The 15,566-nt window shown below is 43.6% G+C and overlaps 1 protein-coding gene across 1 annotated transcript in view; it reads left to right on the top strand.

Moving 5' to 3' along the window:
* LOC121655186 (sodium/potassium/calcium exchanger 3-like) overlaps positions 1 to 15,566 on the top strand; it is a 150,348-nt gene that overhangs the window by 67,462 nt on the left and 67,320 nt on the right. The window contains exons 5-10 of the mRNA XM_042009661.1: positions 1,373 to 1,447; positions 1,541 to 1,625; positions 1,786 to 1,889; positions 5,616 to 5,690; positions 5,784 to 5,809; positions 5,927 to 5,980. Coding sequence (XP_041865595.1) covers positions 1,373 to 1,447; positions 1,541 to 1,625; positions 1,786 to 1,889; positions 5,616 to 5,690; positions 5,784 to 5,809; positions 5,927 to 5,980 — 419 coding nt within the window. The remainder of the gene's footprint in view (positions 1 to 1,372; positions 1,448 to 1,540; positions 1,626 to 1,785; positions 1,890 to 5,615; positions 5,691 to 5,783; positions 5,810 to 5,926; positions 5,981 to 15,566) is intronic.

Here is a 15,566-nt window from a genome sequence, read left to right as displayed (position 1 = left end):
TCTTTGTCGCAGACCTGAAAGATAAAAGGGAACCTGTCCAAGAAGAGCCATATAAATCAACAACAGCCAATGCATGTACCTGCAGGAACTCTCAGAGGGTCAATTAAAAACATCACATTTGGTGAATTTCAGTCTTTTGAATATTGTTCTTTTGTTTTTAGCTGTCCTTCCATTTTATGCATAATTTTCTATAGACCACCAAACACTGCCCTTCTTTTATAAATTCTCTGAACTTTTATCACTGGTGCGTTCCAAATATTGAAGAATTCTCATCACTGGAGATTTTAATCTACTCGCAGAAAACCAGTCTGACTCCACCATGAAGGAATTTTTACATCTAATACATTGATTTGATTTTAACCAGCATGTTAAACAGCCCACATATCACAAAGATCACACATTGGACTTGGTTTTATCTTTTGTCTCCCAATGACAGTTACAAATATTTTAGGTTTAGGAATTTATGATCAGTCCTGTGTGTTCTTTAATACAGTAAACTTTGTACAACAGAACAGAGTGGAGAGAACTGTGAGGAAGCGACATCTCACCAGTGAAGTGGTGTAAAGTTTGTGGATCTTTTATATGATGAAGACATGTTACTGATCCCTGTGATTCTATGATTGAGTTTAGGGTTGATGGCTTTAACAGAAAAATAATAAGAGCACTGGAGAAGATGGCACGGATACAAACAAAAAAGCTTAAAACAAATCCAAAGACACCCTGGATCAACCCCAACTCACAACTAAAGAGAAAGTGTCAGAGAGAAGATAGTAACTCACCGTTATATACACAAAGTTCATCTCTCCACCTATAATAACGCGTCAAAAGAAGCTGACGGACTTACTTTTCCAGACTCATCTCCAACAACCGCAATAATGCAAGATTCCTCTTTTCAACTGTTGACCAGATAATAAACTCCACCCCGATTAAGTCCACTAGCTCTGCTGAGACCTGTGAGAACTTTGCTGCCCACTTCAAAGGTAAGATAGGATAAGAAGACGGTCACAAAGCCTAGAAACCTGTCTACACCCTGCCTATCATTTTCATCCTACCTAGTCCATTTGTTCATGGTGAGATATTTTGTTGTTTATAACGTAAATCTTAGAATGTAATCCAGCCAAATATAAACAACACTGGATACACTTACAGATTGTGTACCTGTTTCCAGTTCCTTACTATAAAGTATGGGAGGTTGATAATAGGCCTATTTGTCAGAACTAATTTAGCAAACAGAAAAGCTTCATCAGGTGAATGTGGGTGAACTCATGATTAAAGACAGAAAATGGAGCACAAATCCTGTTCTCAGCAGGTGTGTTGGCCAGTCGTGTGTGTTGTTCCTCACACGTGCTTGTGTGTGTCTCGTTTCCTATAGGCAGTTTACATGTTCTACGCCCTTGCCATTGTGTGTGATGATTACTTTGTTCCTTCACTAGAGAAGATATGTGAGGTAGGAAACCAAACATCTGCATGCTCCCACTGCTGCTTTCTGATGAATTTCTGTGGGAAAAAATCTTCCTTTTTCTCCTTCCATGTCCACTAGCGTCTTCATCTGAGTGAGGACGTTGCAGGAGCCACCTTCATGGCAGCGGGCAGCTCAGCGCCTGAACTGTTCACCTCTGTCATTGGTGAGAAACACACACATAAACACACATTTAGTGAAAATTAATTTCCCTCTGAAAAATGCACATGTTATGTTAAAAGATTTAGACCTGATCTATTGCAACTAATACCTGTATCAAAGCGTTTTTAATTTCCCATTTGTTTGCATTGTTTTCTGCTTTACAGGAGTGTTTATCACTAAAGGCGACGTCGGAGTGGGAACCATTGTTGGTTCCGCTGTCTTCAACATCCTCTGCATTATTGGAGTGTGTGGGATTTGTTGTGTACAGGTGCTGAAGGAAAAAAATACACATACATGTGCACTTTTTAAGCATTTTAAAGACTCATGACGTGATGACGTTATGTAATAGTCATAAACTGAATTGTAGCTTTTACATTAGCATGTAGAAATGGAGATGGAGATGGAGACCGGCTTTAGTGCTCTCAGACAGACACTGTTCTGGTTCTGGCTCCAGCTCTGTTTTTAAAGTTAGTTAGTTCCAGTTTCAGTGTGTGCAATAAGGTCATTTTTAAAAAGTTTTAATAAACATTGAACCAGTCATGCATTAGACGCACCTCTCACCCTGGAAGAACTTAAAAAAGCAATAGACAAAATGCCCGACAAAAAAACACCAGAAATAATGGATTTCCAGCAGAATTTTATTAACACCTTTGACAAATTTATCAACAATTTTCACATAGTTGTACCAGAAAAAAACTACTTCTACAATACCCCCCAAAATGAATACAGCAGCTTTTAAAACCAGACAAAAATCCAGTCTACCTCCAGTCACCAACCACTTTCCCTAATTAACACAGATTTAAAAATCATCACTAAAGCACTTGCAAGTAGAACAGAATCAGTCATCCCAACAATAATCCACCTTTCCATTTGTGTTCATTTTTATATTTAAACTTTATGGAAACACAACAAGTAACACAAGGGTCTGGTGTTCAGTTTTATATTTAAAGGGTCATTGTGTAAAAATTACTTTCACCTAACATTGAAATCGTGTATGGCATGCTAATGTGTAGTTTCACTTTCTAAAACACGTATTTCAACAACAAAGCCTCCGTATCTCAAAAAGTCTTGACAACACCAAAGAAAGCACGTCATCTGATACTTCATGGAGTGTTCACTCAGGTGAAGAAGTTCCCTCTGGATCATAGTTGGTCAGGGGGAAACATCTGGTGGATGGAAATTCATTGATATGATATGTTCCTCTGTGTTTAGAAGGAAGAATGCTTCTGACAGGAGGAATGGATCTCGACAGGGAAACTAGCCTTGACACGGCTGTTTGTCACAGTAAAAGCCAGCTTATAAGGCCTTCCCACCGGCTTTTAGTCTGGCTTTACCACGACTGAAAGCCAGTGTTTACCGTGACTATGAAAACCACTGAAACCATGTAAACATACACTTTTGTGTATGTTTCTGTTATTTACACGAGGCTGGTGTATTATAGCAGAAACTACTGTTATGCTGCCCATACTAATGAGCAACACTGTCTAACACAACTGAATGAAAGTTAGCTTTAGGCTCATTTAGGCTGTTGACTTACTTGTGGAGGAGAAAGCTGAAAACTTGAGCATCGCTTTTAAAATCTTTCTCCTTGAGTTCCTTCCACCTGGGAAAGGCTGGCGCAGTGTGGATCCTCCTTTTTAAATCATCAGGTCACGCTGCCTTTTTCACGTTTTTATGATGGTGAAAATGGCTCCCGTTGTCGTGCCATGAAGTGTTAACACTGTGTCGCTCAGTTTCTCTGTCTGGTCTGCGGCTGTTCCTCGGTATAAAACCGACATGGCACACAAATGCAAGCGACACTATTTCCATATTAACAAAGAAAGCTTTTGTGAGTGCTTTAATGGATCAAGAGGTGCTGTAATCAGAAACCACATTCAGGCATGTTGCTGCTTCATGTGTTTGCCTCATGCTTGTTTATTTTTAGAATGTAAAGTCCAATTTGTTCAAGATTTATTTGTTGATTTACAAATGACTTTTTTTTATATTTGTTACAGAACATTTCTTGTCAATAAAATGCAGTCTTCATTAAAGTGGGCTGATTTCATTCAAGAACCATACAGATTACTGGTACTTGTATTTTACAAGTACTGTCTAATCAGTTTCTGGCAAACGATCACCTCATGGCACGACAGCGTTTCAAGATGGCAGACCATCATGGCGCTGCCCTACCAGCTTGCCTCTCATATGTATGAACAAATCTAAAATTCTTTGCTTGCGAGAATGTGTCAGATCATTAGTCCCCTCTTCTCTTAAGGGATTTTTCATAATAAATAAATTGTAATTGAAATTAGCGCAGGTCATAATTAGAGTTGGGCCGATACTGATACTAACATCAGGAATACTCACGGATCTTGTCAAAAGTAAGGGGATCGGTATCGACTAGTATTTCTGTCTTAACACTATCTGATACCACAGAATCATAATTCTTTGTTTTCTTTGTTTTCTGCACGTGAGTTACTGTTGTGCTAACGTTTAGCATTAGCGGCATGTTAGTAATTTGGCGTCATTACTTATTACAAACTCCCGTTGCAAATGACAACATGCCTTAAATGCAGGGCTGAAGTTCCCAGAAGCAGCACAAAAGCTGCCAAATTTAACACCAGCGACTTGAAAATTATGGGTTGTCGTCTCATTAAAGAGCACGAGGAGGTTGTTGCCTTGAAGGAAAGGGGCAACGAACCTCTGCAACAGCAAACGCTGGTAAATACTTTTAAAAATGTGAAGAATTTGCAGAAGGAAGCCAGAAAGGCACCGCAATAACAAACGTTTTACAATTTATTGTCCTTTCCTTTGTGAAACACATTCACTGTAAGTCCATTTTCAAAATAGTTTTTAATGGAAATTCTGTGATCCGAGTTTATTTGGTCAATTAAAAACGTTCTGTGGCAATAATAGTTTTCATGTATTAATATGAATGATATAGACAATTATTAAGGCTTTCAAAAAAAACAAAAAAAAACAGCAGTAACTAATTTATGTAAATAATTGCATTAATTTTTCATATGGAATTAATGCTCCCTCATACCCCCACACTTTTCCCAGTGAGAGGGCTTAACACTTGCAATCCTTCATTTAAAGTAAAAACCTTTTCCCACAGTTCTGTACTAATATGGCTTCTCCTCCTCCACTTCTATTCCTTCTCCCTCTCCTGTTGTTCTGTGACCGACTGTTGGTGATCAGCTGATCAGGTTTTCTGTTGCCAGGGCCGTCTTTCTTCATGTGCTTGTTTAGTCATGATTAATTCATTTGTAAGCTGTGATATATCTGATATTTATATTTCATGTTTTATAGTTTAACCTGTGACAGTAACAATATCATACATCAAAGTCTCTAATAAATATAATTTATTTAAACTTAATAGACCTCTTAATAAAATAATACAGGTATCGGATCGGTACTTGGGATCAACAGATACCTAAACCCCAGGTATCGATACTGAACAGAAAATGATGGTATCGGAACACCTCTAGTCATAACACACCAATGAGGACACATATATGCAGACATAGATTTTTGATTTCTATTTTCCACAAATAGAAATGTATTCTTTCAGATTTCTTTCCCATGATGTGAACATTTTAAAAACTGACAACCAGAATATTCAGTTTTTTCACAGAAAAGGTTGTTTTTCTTTTAATGTCTGAGCTCAGGAAGAAAATTAGATTTAGTTATTTTAGTTGTTTTTTGTGATTTCCGGTGAATAAAAGGAATCATGATAAATCAGCAAACTCATTATCCATTGAATTGATATGATATATTATTGTTATTTTACTGTTATCAAAATTGTTATTTACACTCTTAATATTTTGGGGTGGATTCAGATTTTCATACCTATCATGTAAAGAAAGAAAAGTTCTTTTCACACACACATACATGTATAAAAATCTTGGTTTATCTTGTTGATGTCCAGTACTGAGGACCTTGTGAGATGTGAGACCCAACAGAACAGAAAATGTGGCTCATTGTTTGGTATTAATGTGTCTTTGTGTTTCAGTCCATCCATCTGTCCAGCTGGCCTCTTCTCAGAGATTCTAGCTACTATACCCTGTCGATCTCAGCTCTCATCGTGGTAAGAAATAGCTGTGTTTATTCAGTGTGATCAGAGCATCTGTTTAAGAAAATGATCTAATATTGTGATTTTCACTTTTCTCTTTCATATCAGTTCATATATGATGAAAAAGTGGTTTGGTACGTTAAGCGTTGACTGTTTCAAGCATATTTAAGAACTAATAACACAAATGCAGCTGTTGCTACTGGCTGTCACAGTAAATTTGATGATCTTTTTTTTGTTTTGTTTGTTTTTAGGTGGGAAGCACTCACACTCATTCTGATGTATTTCGTCTACATTTTGATCATGAAGTGAGTTTGATTCCTTAGCCACCTGATCATAACAACAAGGTTTAAACAGTTGTTTACATGAACACATGGTTTTATACAGAGTATTATACACAAGGTGGATTATTTTTTGTTACTCACCTTTACTTGTGTGAACTGTAGACACCTGAGTGCAGCTCAGTGCATCTTAAAATGTATTTTCTGTTTCTCTGCCTGAACACTAGCATGCTCTTGTTCATAATGTAACATACAGTATTTAACCACCTACTTGCTTAGATGATAATATCTATCTGTCTAAACAGTTTACACTTTATAAATTGGATGTAAACCCATGAAGCCACCAGATTTAATGACTATAGTTAAACAGTCAATACTTTAGTTTAATTTGAACCTTTAATGACCAAGTTGCTTGTAAAATCCAAGTTCGGGATCAACCGAACTTCAAAGTGACGGAAGTGAAGTAATTTCCTTCCGTTCCAACCCGACCATTATATTGACATTAGTAATCAATGATTGTTGATTTTACAGGGAGAAATGATTGGGGAACATGTAGCCCAACACACACAAAGCCTTTATTTTCGTGCAAAAGAAAGCTAGTTGAAAGCTAGTTAGCTTGAGAATTTAGTGGATTCAGTGAGTAAAATGGCAAAGTGTAAATGTAAAATTACACGGCTGGACAAAGGGTCGTTATCGGCCTGGTTGATACCGGTGGAGAACCCGTTCGAAGCTCGGTGTAGAACATCAAACTGAGAACGATGAGGATCGAGGCTTTGGAGTCACATGAGTAACCAGTGAACATGTCGCCGTCTTAAAGGCAAAACAACGACCTCCCTCTGTGTTTATGTCTGGGCCGTCAGGTATATGTACCTCACATACACCATCTGGCCGTGTGACAAGTTCAGCAGCGACATCGACTAAAGTCGACCTCTGCACGACGTTTGGGTGCACCCCGACCCTGAGAGCCGAAGTGCAGCAGACATTAAACACGTTACCAAACACGTCGTACAAGACCAACGACAGAGTCGCAGGACATAGCCCAGTCCGGTTTAGCAGTTAATATTAACACCGAATTAATCTCTCGAGTGAACAACAGTCCTGGTCCTGACGTTGGATGTCCACGTTCGTTTCTGGGATGAGGGACAGGTTCATTCAAGGTACCTGGGGTCTCATGGGAGACTCGACAACACAGGACCTGCTGGCCAATATCACAGTAACTAATCTGTTTTTATATTATTTACCATTTCATTCTTCTCTTCTTCTTCTGCTTCTTCTTATTATTATTGGTGTTGGTAGTAGAGCTTTTCCCCAGGTTTACAGCCGTGGGAGGGCTGGCTTAATAACATACAGGCTTAATCACCTGAATATAAACAACCTTAAAATCAGTACTGCTGAATTATTTATTAATGAACTCTGGAACAGGTAACCTACCCATTACAGCATTACTGTGTTAACATGACACATGTGGAATGACTAAATCATTTAAAGATCATATGACAGCTTGCTGTGAAGTCACGTCACAAATTCCAAACTTCATCACTGACAAATTTTCCATCCATCCATTTTCTGCCACATATCTGGAGTCGGGTTGGGGGGGCAGCTGCCTAAGCAGGGAAACCCAGACTTCCTTCTCCCCGACCACATTCACCAGCTCATCCGAAGGGATCCCGAGGCGTTCCCAGGCCAGCCGAGAGATGAGGTCCGTCCAGCGTGTCCTGGGTTTTCCCCAGGGTCTCTTCTCGGTGGGACGTGCTGGAACACCTCACCAGGGAGGCGTCCAGGAGGCATCCTAACCAGATGCCCCCAGCCACCTCATCTGGCTCCTCTCGATGTGGTGGAGCAGCAGCTCTACTCTGAGCCCCTCCCGGATCACCGAGCTTCTCACCCTATCTCTAAGGGAGAGCCCGGCCACCCTGTAGAGAAAACTAATTTTGGCCGTTTGTATTCGCTATCTTGTTCTTTCGGTCACTACCCACAGCTCATGGCCATAGGTGAGGGTAGGAACGTAGATCAACTGGTAAATCGAGAGCTTTGCCTTTTGGCTCAGCTCCTTCTTCACCACGACAGACCGATGCAGAGTCTGCATCACTGCAGACGCCGCATCGATCCGCTTGTCCATCTCCTGCTCCATCATTCCCTCACTCGTGAACAAGACCCCGAGATACATGAACTCCTCCACTTGGGGCAGAACCCTATTGCTGACCCGGAGAGAACACGCCACCCTTTTCCGGCTAAGGACCATGGTCTCGGATTTGGAGGTGCTGATTCTCATTCCAGCCACTTCACACTCGGCTGCGAATCGCTCCAATGAGAGCTGAAGATCACGGCCTGATGAAGCCAACAGAACCACATCATCCACAAAGGGCAGAGACCCAATCCTGAGGCCACCGAACCAGATCCTCTCAACAGCTCGACTGCACCAAGAAATTCTGTCCATAAAAGTTATGAACAGTATCGGTGACAAAGGGCAGCCTTGGTGGAGTCCAACCCGCACCGGAAACGATTCTGATTCACTGCCGGCGATGTGGACCAAGCTCTGACACTGGTCGTACAGGGACCAGACAGCCCGTACAAGGGGATCCGGCACTCCATACTCCCGGAGTACCCCCCACAGGAGTCCCCGGGGGACACACTTGAACGCCTTCTTCAAGTCTACAAAGCACATGTAGACTGGTTAAGCAAACTCCCATGCCCCCTCCAAGACCCTGAAGAGGGTGTAGAGCTGGTCCACTGTTTCATGACAAGGACAAAAACCACACTGCTCCTCCTAAATCCGAGGTTCGACTATCCGACGAAGCCTCCTCTCCAGCACACCCTCCGGTCCCCCTTTTTGAAGAGAGGGACCACCACCCCAGTCTGCCAGTCCAAGGGAACTGTCCCCGATGTCCACGCAGTACTGCAGAGGCGTGTCAGCCAAGACAGCCCTACAGCATCCAGAGCCTTAAGGAACTCTGGGCGGACCTCATCCACCCCCGGGGCTTTGCCACCGAGGAGCTTTTTAACCACCTCAGCGACCTCAACCACAGAGATGGGAGAGCCAGCACCAGCTACCCCAGACTCTGCTTCCTCATCGGAAGACGTGTTGGTGGGTTTTCCATAAATGACTGATATGCGGTGGAAAAAATCTCTCTGTACAGAAAAAAAGTTACTTGTTAAATGTCCTGATTATATTCAGTCGCCGCACATATTCTTAAAGTTCAGATCTCAGAAAACGTGGTGACGTGAACAAGCCTGTAAAGAACATTGAATCTATTTTAAGCCGTAATACGACTTGGAAATTAAAATGATGGTAGATTCAGCCCGTTCAGCCGTGCGCACTCCCATGTGCACGGCTTTATCAACATAACATTGCTGTGAAAGAAAAACTCCAGTTACTCCTTGATGGAGAGCGAATGTTTCACCTCCTGGAAGAGTAAAAACCTTTGTGTGTGATTTTCAGGTGGTAGATGACTGTATGCAGTGCTGGTAGGCCGGAAAGGTTTCATCTCGCTTCACAGTCTGGGGACCACACAAGTCTTCCTCTAAAATGAAGAGCAGTTCACCTTTAGCTTAACTCCGAAAGTTCGGAGCTGATTATCCCACTCAAGTCCCATGATCACCACCGTAAATCAGCCCTAGCTACTGTTTCACGTAACAACATTTTACTTCAAAAGTGGTGGTACGGCCATCACGTGATCACTCAGAGGCCAGCTTCTGGTAAACAGATAAGAAAGATGACTGCCTCCTTGGATTTCCTTAGCAACACTGATATAGAAGAAAATGTCCCAAAAAACATTGAAACTGGACAGACAGGAGCTGAAACCGGAATATATACATAGACATGTTCATGAAGATCGACGAGGCAAATAGATTGGAAAGCCAAAGTGTCTTAAACTACATTTGATTACATTCTGTTCTTGCTAAGTTTCCTGTGCTTTTCTTTAGAGAACAGAACCTCTGGTCTGCTTTTGTTAAATGGCTATTGATTTCCTTTAGTCGTCTTGAAAAAGGATTGTAATGAATATGTAAATAATAAAAAACCGTATGCTGATGTAGTTATTTAATTCAAGTCAATTGAAAAATTTGCCTAGACAACTTTGTTTATAAAGCACCTTACTGACCAAAAGTGCTCAACAGAAAACAGGTAAGAGTAAAAAAAAAAAACAATAAAAGCTAAATAATACAAAAAACAATGAGAGTAAAAAAAAACAACTCATACTGGTTGAAGCACCAGTGAAAATAAAAAGACTCTTTTTATGGGATTTGATCACTTTGTTTTGATATGATTTAAACATTTGACCAATCTGCAACACTACACCATCTGATGTAAAATGCTGGACTTTGAGGCTATGTCCACATGGCACGAAGTCGGTTCAGGTGTGAAAACGGTGGTGAAAACTAGGAGAAAGGCTTCACCATCCCCATGACACCACTGTAGTACATATTACAGGCTGTGGGGGGCACTAGAGAGTAACACTCCAAAGCTAGAGCAAAACAAGGCATGCGCAGATAAAGACACTGCGTGTTGCAGGAAGTTCACACTGGAAGCAGAGAAGAGAAGAAGCTGAGGATTCACTGCGAGGCAAAAGAGAAACAGTTCTTTGGACCAATGAAGAAATTGAGCTTCTTCTTCAAAAAATGCTGGACTACAAAGCATAAAAAACTCGTCTTCTCTCTCTTCACTGTCTTTCATATTTACCCAACTGAGACAGCAACATAAATCTGTGCAACACAGTCCTGCAGAAACACAAGAACATCTGCTTGTCTTGCAGGTACGCTGCTTACACCTGTAATGCACCACACTGAAAACACTGTCAGGGGCTGGTTTTCTTGTTATCCATATCACTTTTAAATGTCCATCCTCTACATTCCAACCATGGCCAACAGGTGATGGAGCACGTATTTAGTTTGTAAGGATGACTTCATTAATGCTGCTTGGCAGTTTGCCCTTTTACAGTGTTGGTGGAGGGCATCACTTGTAGGTGACGGCTGATGATGCCATACAGAATGCTTTGTATCTTGCATCATTTACATTTTGAGCAGATGGCTGGTCATACAGGTGGCATACATATTTGCAAAGTATAGCAAAAGTTGACTGGTCCAAATTAAAGCTGCTTCCTAGATTGTTGAAGGCCTTCAGGAATTCTTCTTCTACACATACGACAGAGAAGGTCTTTCTTTTGCCCATGCCGTAGAAAGTACTAGTTGAGTTGCATCCAGAGAAGGTATGGATCCCAAAAAATGTTGAACACACTGTGGTACCAAAGCTGATGTCACCTTGTTTTTATCAATAACCCTTGTTCTTTTACCAGACCTGGTGAAGAAAGGCCACATCAGTATCAGAGACAGTGTGTATGTATGTTTTCTTCTCTATCGGTGCTGCTCTTGATAATAACAGTGTTATGCAGCATGCAGTGCATGTAAAAACACCCTGGTGTCACATTCCTCATGATCACAAAATAGGTCTTCAATAGCAAAGAGAGACTGGATGGACATGTATGTAGTTTTCAACATTAGCTCATTCAAGTCCGTTATTCCTGTAACTTATCAGCGTCTGCTTGTCACAGAGTTCTGTTGGCTCTGTTTGCATTGATAAAAGAACTTTGTGTTGTAAGGTGCTAAACACTTTTTTTAAGTGAAGCATTGCACTTGACATACACACCTAGGTCATTTTAATAATCACTGCTTATGTAAATTCATGCATTTTCTTAAATTCTAGGAGTCATTTATTTTTGACAATGTGGTGGCGAGATGGGCATTAAATTCTGCTCCAAGTTGTATTAAAAAGGTCTTAAAAAGTCTTAAATTTAACTTGTAAAACCTGTAGGACCCCTGTTAGATGTTTCCTGCTGCAACACAACAGGCTTAAATTACAGAACTTGACAACAAGCTGTCAGAGAACCATTTAATTTGCATCAGGTGTGTTGCAGCGACATCTTTTTTTTTTTTTTTACCCTGTCCTGTCCAGCATCCTAACATACAGAACGGTGGTCTGTGTGCCATATTTTGCTTGACAGATTTGCTCTACCAAGGGAGACATGTTATAAACATGGCTGTCCTTGATATTTTTATTATTTTTATTGTAATCTTATTTTCTTTAGTCTTATATGTCAGTGCCGAACCTGACAGGGAGATAGAGGAAGAGAGAGAGAAAAAAAAAAAAAAGGGAGAAAAGGACAGGATTAAAATGTGGAAATAACAGTTGTCTATGCTGCCCAGAACATATCACAAAAAAAAAACAACAACATAAACTACCACAGTACTACATGATACCGAAAGAAAATAGGATGATGATGATATAAAAAATTACAATAGTCATCAAACGTACCTGCAGATGAACGTAGGAGAACAAGGAGGAAATGTGTACCCGCAAGGGGGCCGCGATCACGCCGCACCCCGAAGCATCAGCGGGGGACGGGGGGAGCCCGAGGCCCCAAAGGCCAAGCAGATCCACAGAGCACCAAGCCCGGGACAGCCAAAGCAGACAGAGCAGCAGCCCACCCGGACCAGAGCAGAGGGGTCCCCAGACCGGAACCCCCGGCGCGACGGGGCAGGGGCACCGGGCATCCCAGGGCGATGGCGAGCAGGCCCAGCGGGCGCCGGGCGCTGCGGAGGGCAGGCGCCCCACAGGCCCAAGGGCCACCCTCTCCCCCCAGCAAAGCCCCACCCAGGAACCCGACGGGGCCTGACCACCCCACGCCAACCCAACACCAAGGCTAGGCACCCCCAGGCACAAGAACATGTCCCCCCCCAAAAAAAAATAAAAAAAAAACCTCTTTACCCCAACACCCCCCCCCCCCCCCCCCACGCCCCCACCAGGGGCAGCCCAAGGAGTCTAGGGCCTGGTGGGCCCCAGACCCGACCCTCTCCACATACACACACCCACACAACCACATACATTCTCCCTGGGGTCTCACCAGCCCCTCGATGCGGCACCGAGGGCAGCCCCCAGGGCAGATGGCGCCCAGTAGCACCCCGCACAGGACTCCAGGCAGGCACCGAACCTCCACCCCCCGCAGCCCCGAGTGCATCCCGGGACACGAGGGTGTAGGAAGACCCCGGCCCCCCTGCCCCCCAGCCTGAGTTGTGTGTGCATGAGTATGGGCTATTTATAATGCAATTAAAAACTGAAAGGAGCCATGAGATGGTGATGGGTCCCACTGCTGCCAGGCAGCAGGACCCCCTAAGGACTCCCTCAGTGTGTGTGAGTGTGTGTTATGTGTGTAGGACCCCCCAGCCAAACCCACCACCTCCACCCGCCCCACAGTGCCCTATGTGTAGTGTGTGTGATGTGGGGTGGCGGGGGAGGAGAGGGGCTCGGGGAGGGGCACAACTGGGAGAGAGATCCCCGTCCCAGCCGGGCCCGAGGAGGGGCACAACTGGGAGAGAGATCCCCATCCCAGGCAGCCAACTCCCCAACTGGCCGCTGTAGGCGCCCCCACCTCCCCAAGACCACCCGAGGGAAGAGGGGCAAAGGCCCGGCCCCGCCAAGAGCCCAGCGCATGAGCGCCCCGGACACCCACCCACCCCCGGCAGCCCACGCCACCACACCAGGGGACCAGAGAGCCCCAGGCCGCACACACGCATCCTGGTCGGGTCCAAGGCACAGCGCCCCCATCCTCCCTGAAGGAGCCCCCGGCGGGAGGGGAGAGAGCGAGAAGGAGAGCAGACTCCACCCCCATGAGCCTTAATCCTCCCCACTGCCCACCAGGACTCCCGCCTACCCCCTACCCCTCCCTTAGACCCAACGGACACATTGTAATCCCAAGGGTACCTGCCCGGCATCGGATCAGCCCGACCCCGATGGCATGCCCAGGGCGACCAAGCCCCCCCGAGGCCCAGGAAGGGCCCACCGAGCTGGAGGGAGGCAGCCCCAGACCCCGGGCCCCCCCCGGCCCCCACCACAGCAACCCGGCCGCCCAGCCCTAGGCCAGCCCACCAACCACCCCGGACCCCCAGTCGCCCCCCGGCCCGCCCCCAGTGACCACCAGCCCCCAGGCCCCCAAGGCCCCCTGATCCAGTCAGCCACACCGTCCCCTTACTCAATGGCCCCCCCGAACCACCGACCCAGAGAAACGGCCAGGGCCGATGGACCCCCAAGGCCCCCCAGCCAGCCCCACCCCTGACCCCCACAGAACGACTAGACCCCAGCACCCCTTCCCACTACGTGATGTGACTAATCAGCGGGGTCCAGGAAGACTGAGAGTTAACTGATTGGTGTTTAATGGATGCCGATACAGACTCTAGACTGATGTGATCCAACAGGAGATTTCTGTACTGGTTAATATTTAGATTGTTTTTAGACTTTCAGTTCACTAGAATAGTTTTCTTTGCGATACATAAGGCCGTGAGGACCATATGTGCTTTGTTAGTGTCTATATTAATGTCACTTAGGTCACCCAGTAAACAAAGTTTTGGACATGCAGGAATGTTACATCTAACCCATGTTGATAAATCCTCACAAACCTTATTCCAGAACTTCTGGACAGGTGCACAAAGCCATAAAGCGTGTAAGTAATCACCTGCTGTGTTACCTGTGCACTGTGTGCAGATATCGGAGTGATTAAGACCCATCTTGAACATCCTTTGTCCTGTATAATGCGTTCTGTGGAGGACTTTGTATTGTATGAGTTGTAAATTTGGGCTGTCTGTCATATTAAAGGCATTAAGACATATTTGTAACCAAAATGGTTGACTAGGATTGATGGATAAATCTATCTCCCATTTTGAAGTAGGTAGGGAATTTGAGTCATCTATTTTTAACATTAATCTGTATATTTTTGAAAGTAATTTGGGGGTACAGAGGTCCATAAAATCTGCTACTATTGGAGGAAGTTCCAGATCTGTTCGGTGAAGGGGGAATTTTGTGTGTATTACGGTTTTGAGCTGTTGATATTCTAAGAATCTGTCTGTTAATCCCATATTGTGATGAGAGTGTATTAAAAGATAAAATGTTTCTGTTATGGATAATATGGTCAAAGTATTTAATTCCTTTGTTAATCCATTGGTTAAAGTTTAGCATATTTTTGTTTAGTAGAATATCAGGATTGTTCCAGATGGGTGTGAGTTTACATGGTATTATTGAGGAGTTGGTTTTATTGAGAAATTCCCACCAGGCTGTCAGAGAAGTGCTGATGTTGACACTTTTAAAGCACTTTTGCTTTTTTATACTTAAGCTGAAAAAAGGAAGATCAGAAATTTCCAAATTGTCACAAAATGTTTGTTCTATGTCTATCCACAGGTCATCTAGTGGACTAGGTTTGAGCCATTTTAGGACATATTGCAATCTATTAGCTAGGAAGTAATGTTGAAAGTTAGGCAAGTCTAATCCTCCTCTATCTTTCGGCTTCTGTAAACTGATCCGGGGTGGTTTATTTTTCCAGAGAGATCAGGAGATGTGTGATTCTAGCGATTTAAACCAGGTAGAGGGGGGTTTCATAGGAATCATAGAAAACAAATAGTTGATTTTGGGTAGAACCATCATTTTTATGGTGGCGACTCTCCCCATGAGTGAAATGGGTAGAGATTTCCAGCGAGCAAGATCATCTTCTATAGTCTTAAGAAGGTGAGTGTGATTAAGTTTTGTTAGTTCTGAGAGCCTGGAGGGAATATTTACACCCAGGTATCTAATGTT

Source organism: Melanotaenia boesemani, chromosome 16 (assembly GCF_017639745.1).
Source record: "Melanotaenia boesemani isolate fMelBoe1 chromosome 16, fMelBoe1.pri, whole genome shotgun sequence".
Taxonomy (NCBI): Eukaryota; Metazoa; Chordata; class Actinopteri; order Atheriniformes; family Melanotaeniidae; genus Melanotaenia; species Melanotaenia boesemani.
This window is presented reverse-complemented; position numbering and strand designations above follow the sequence as displayed.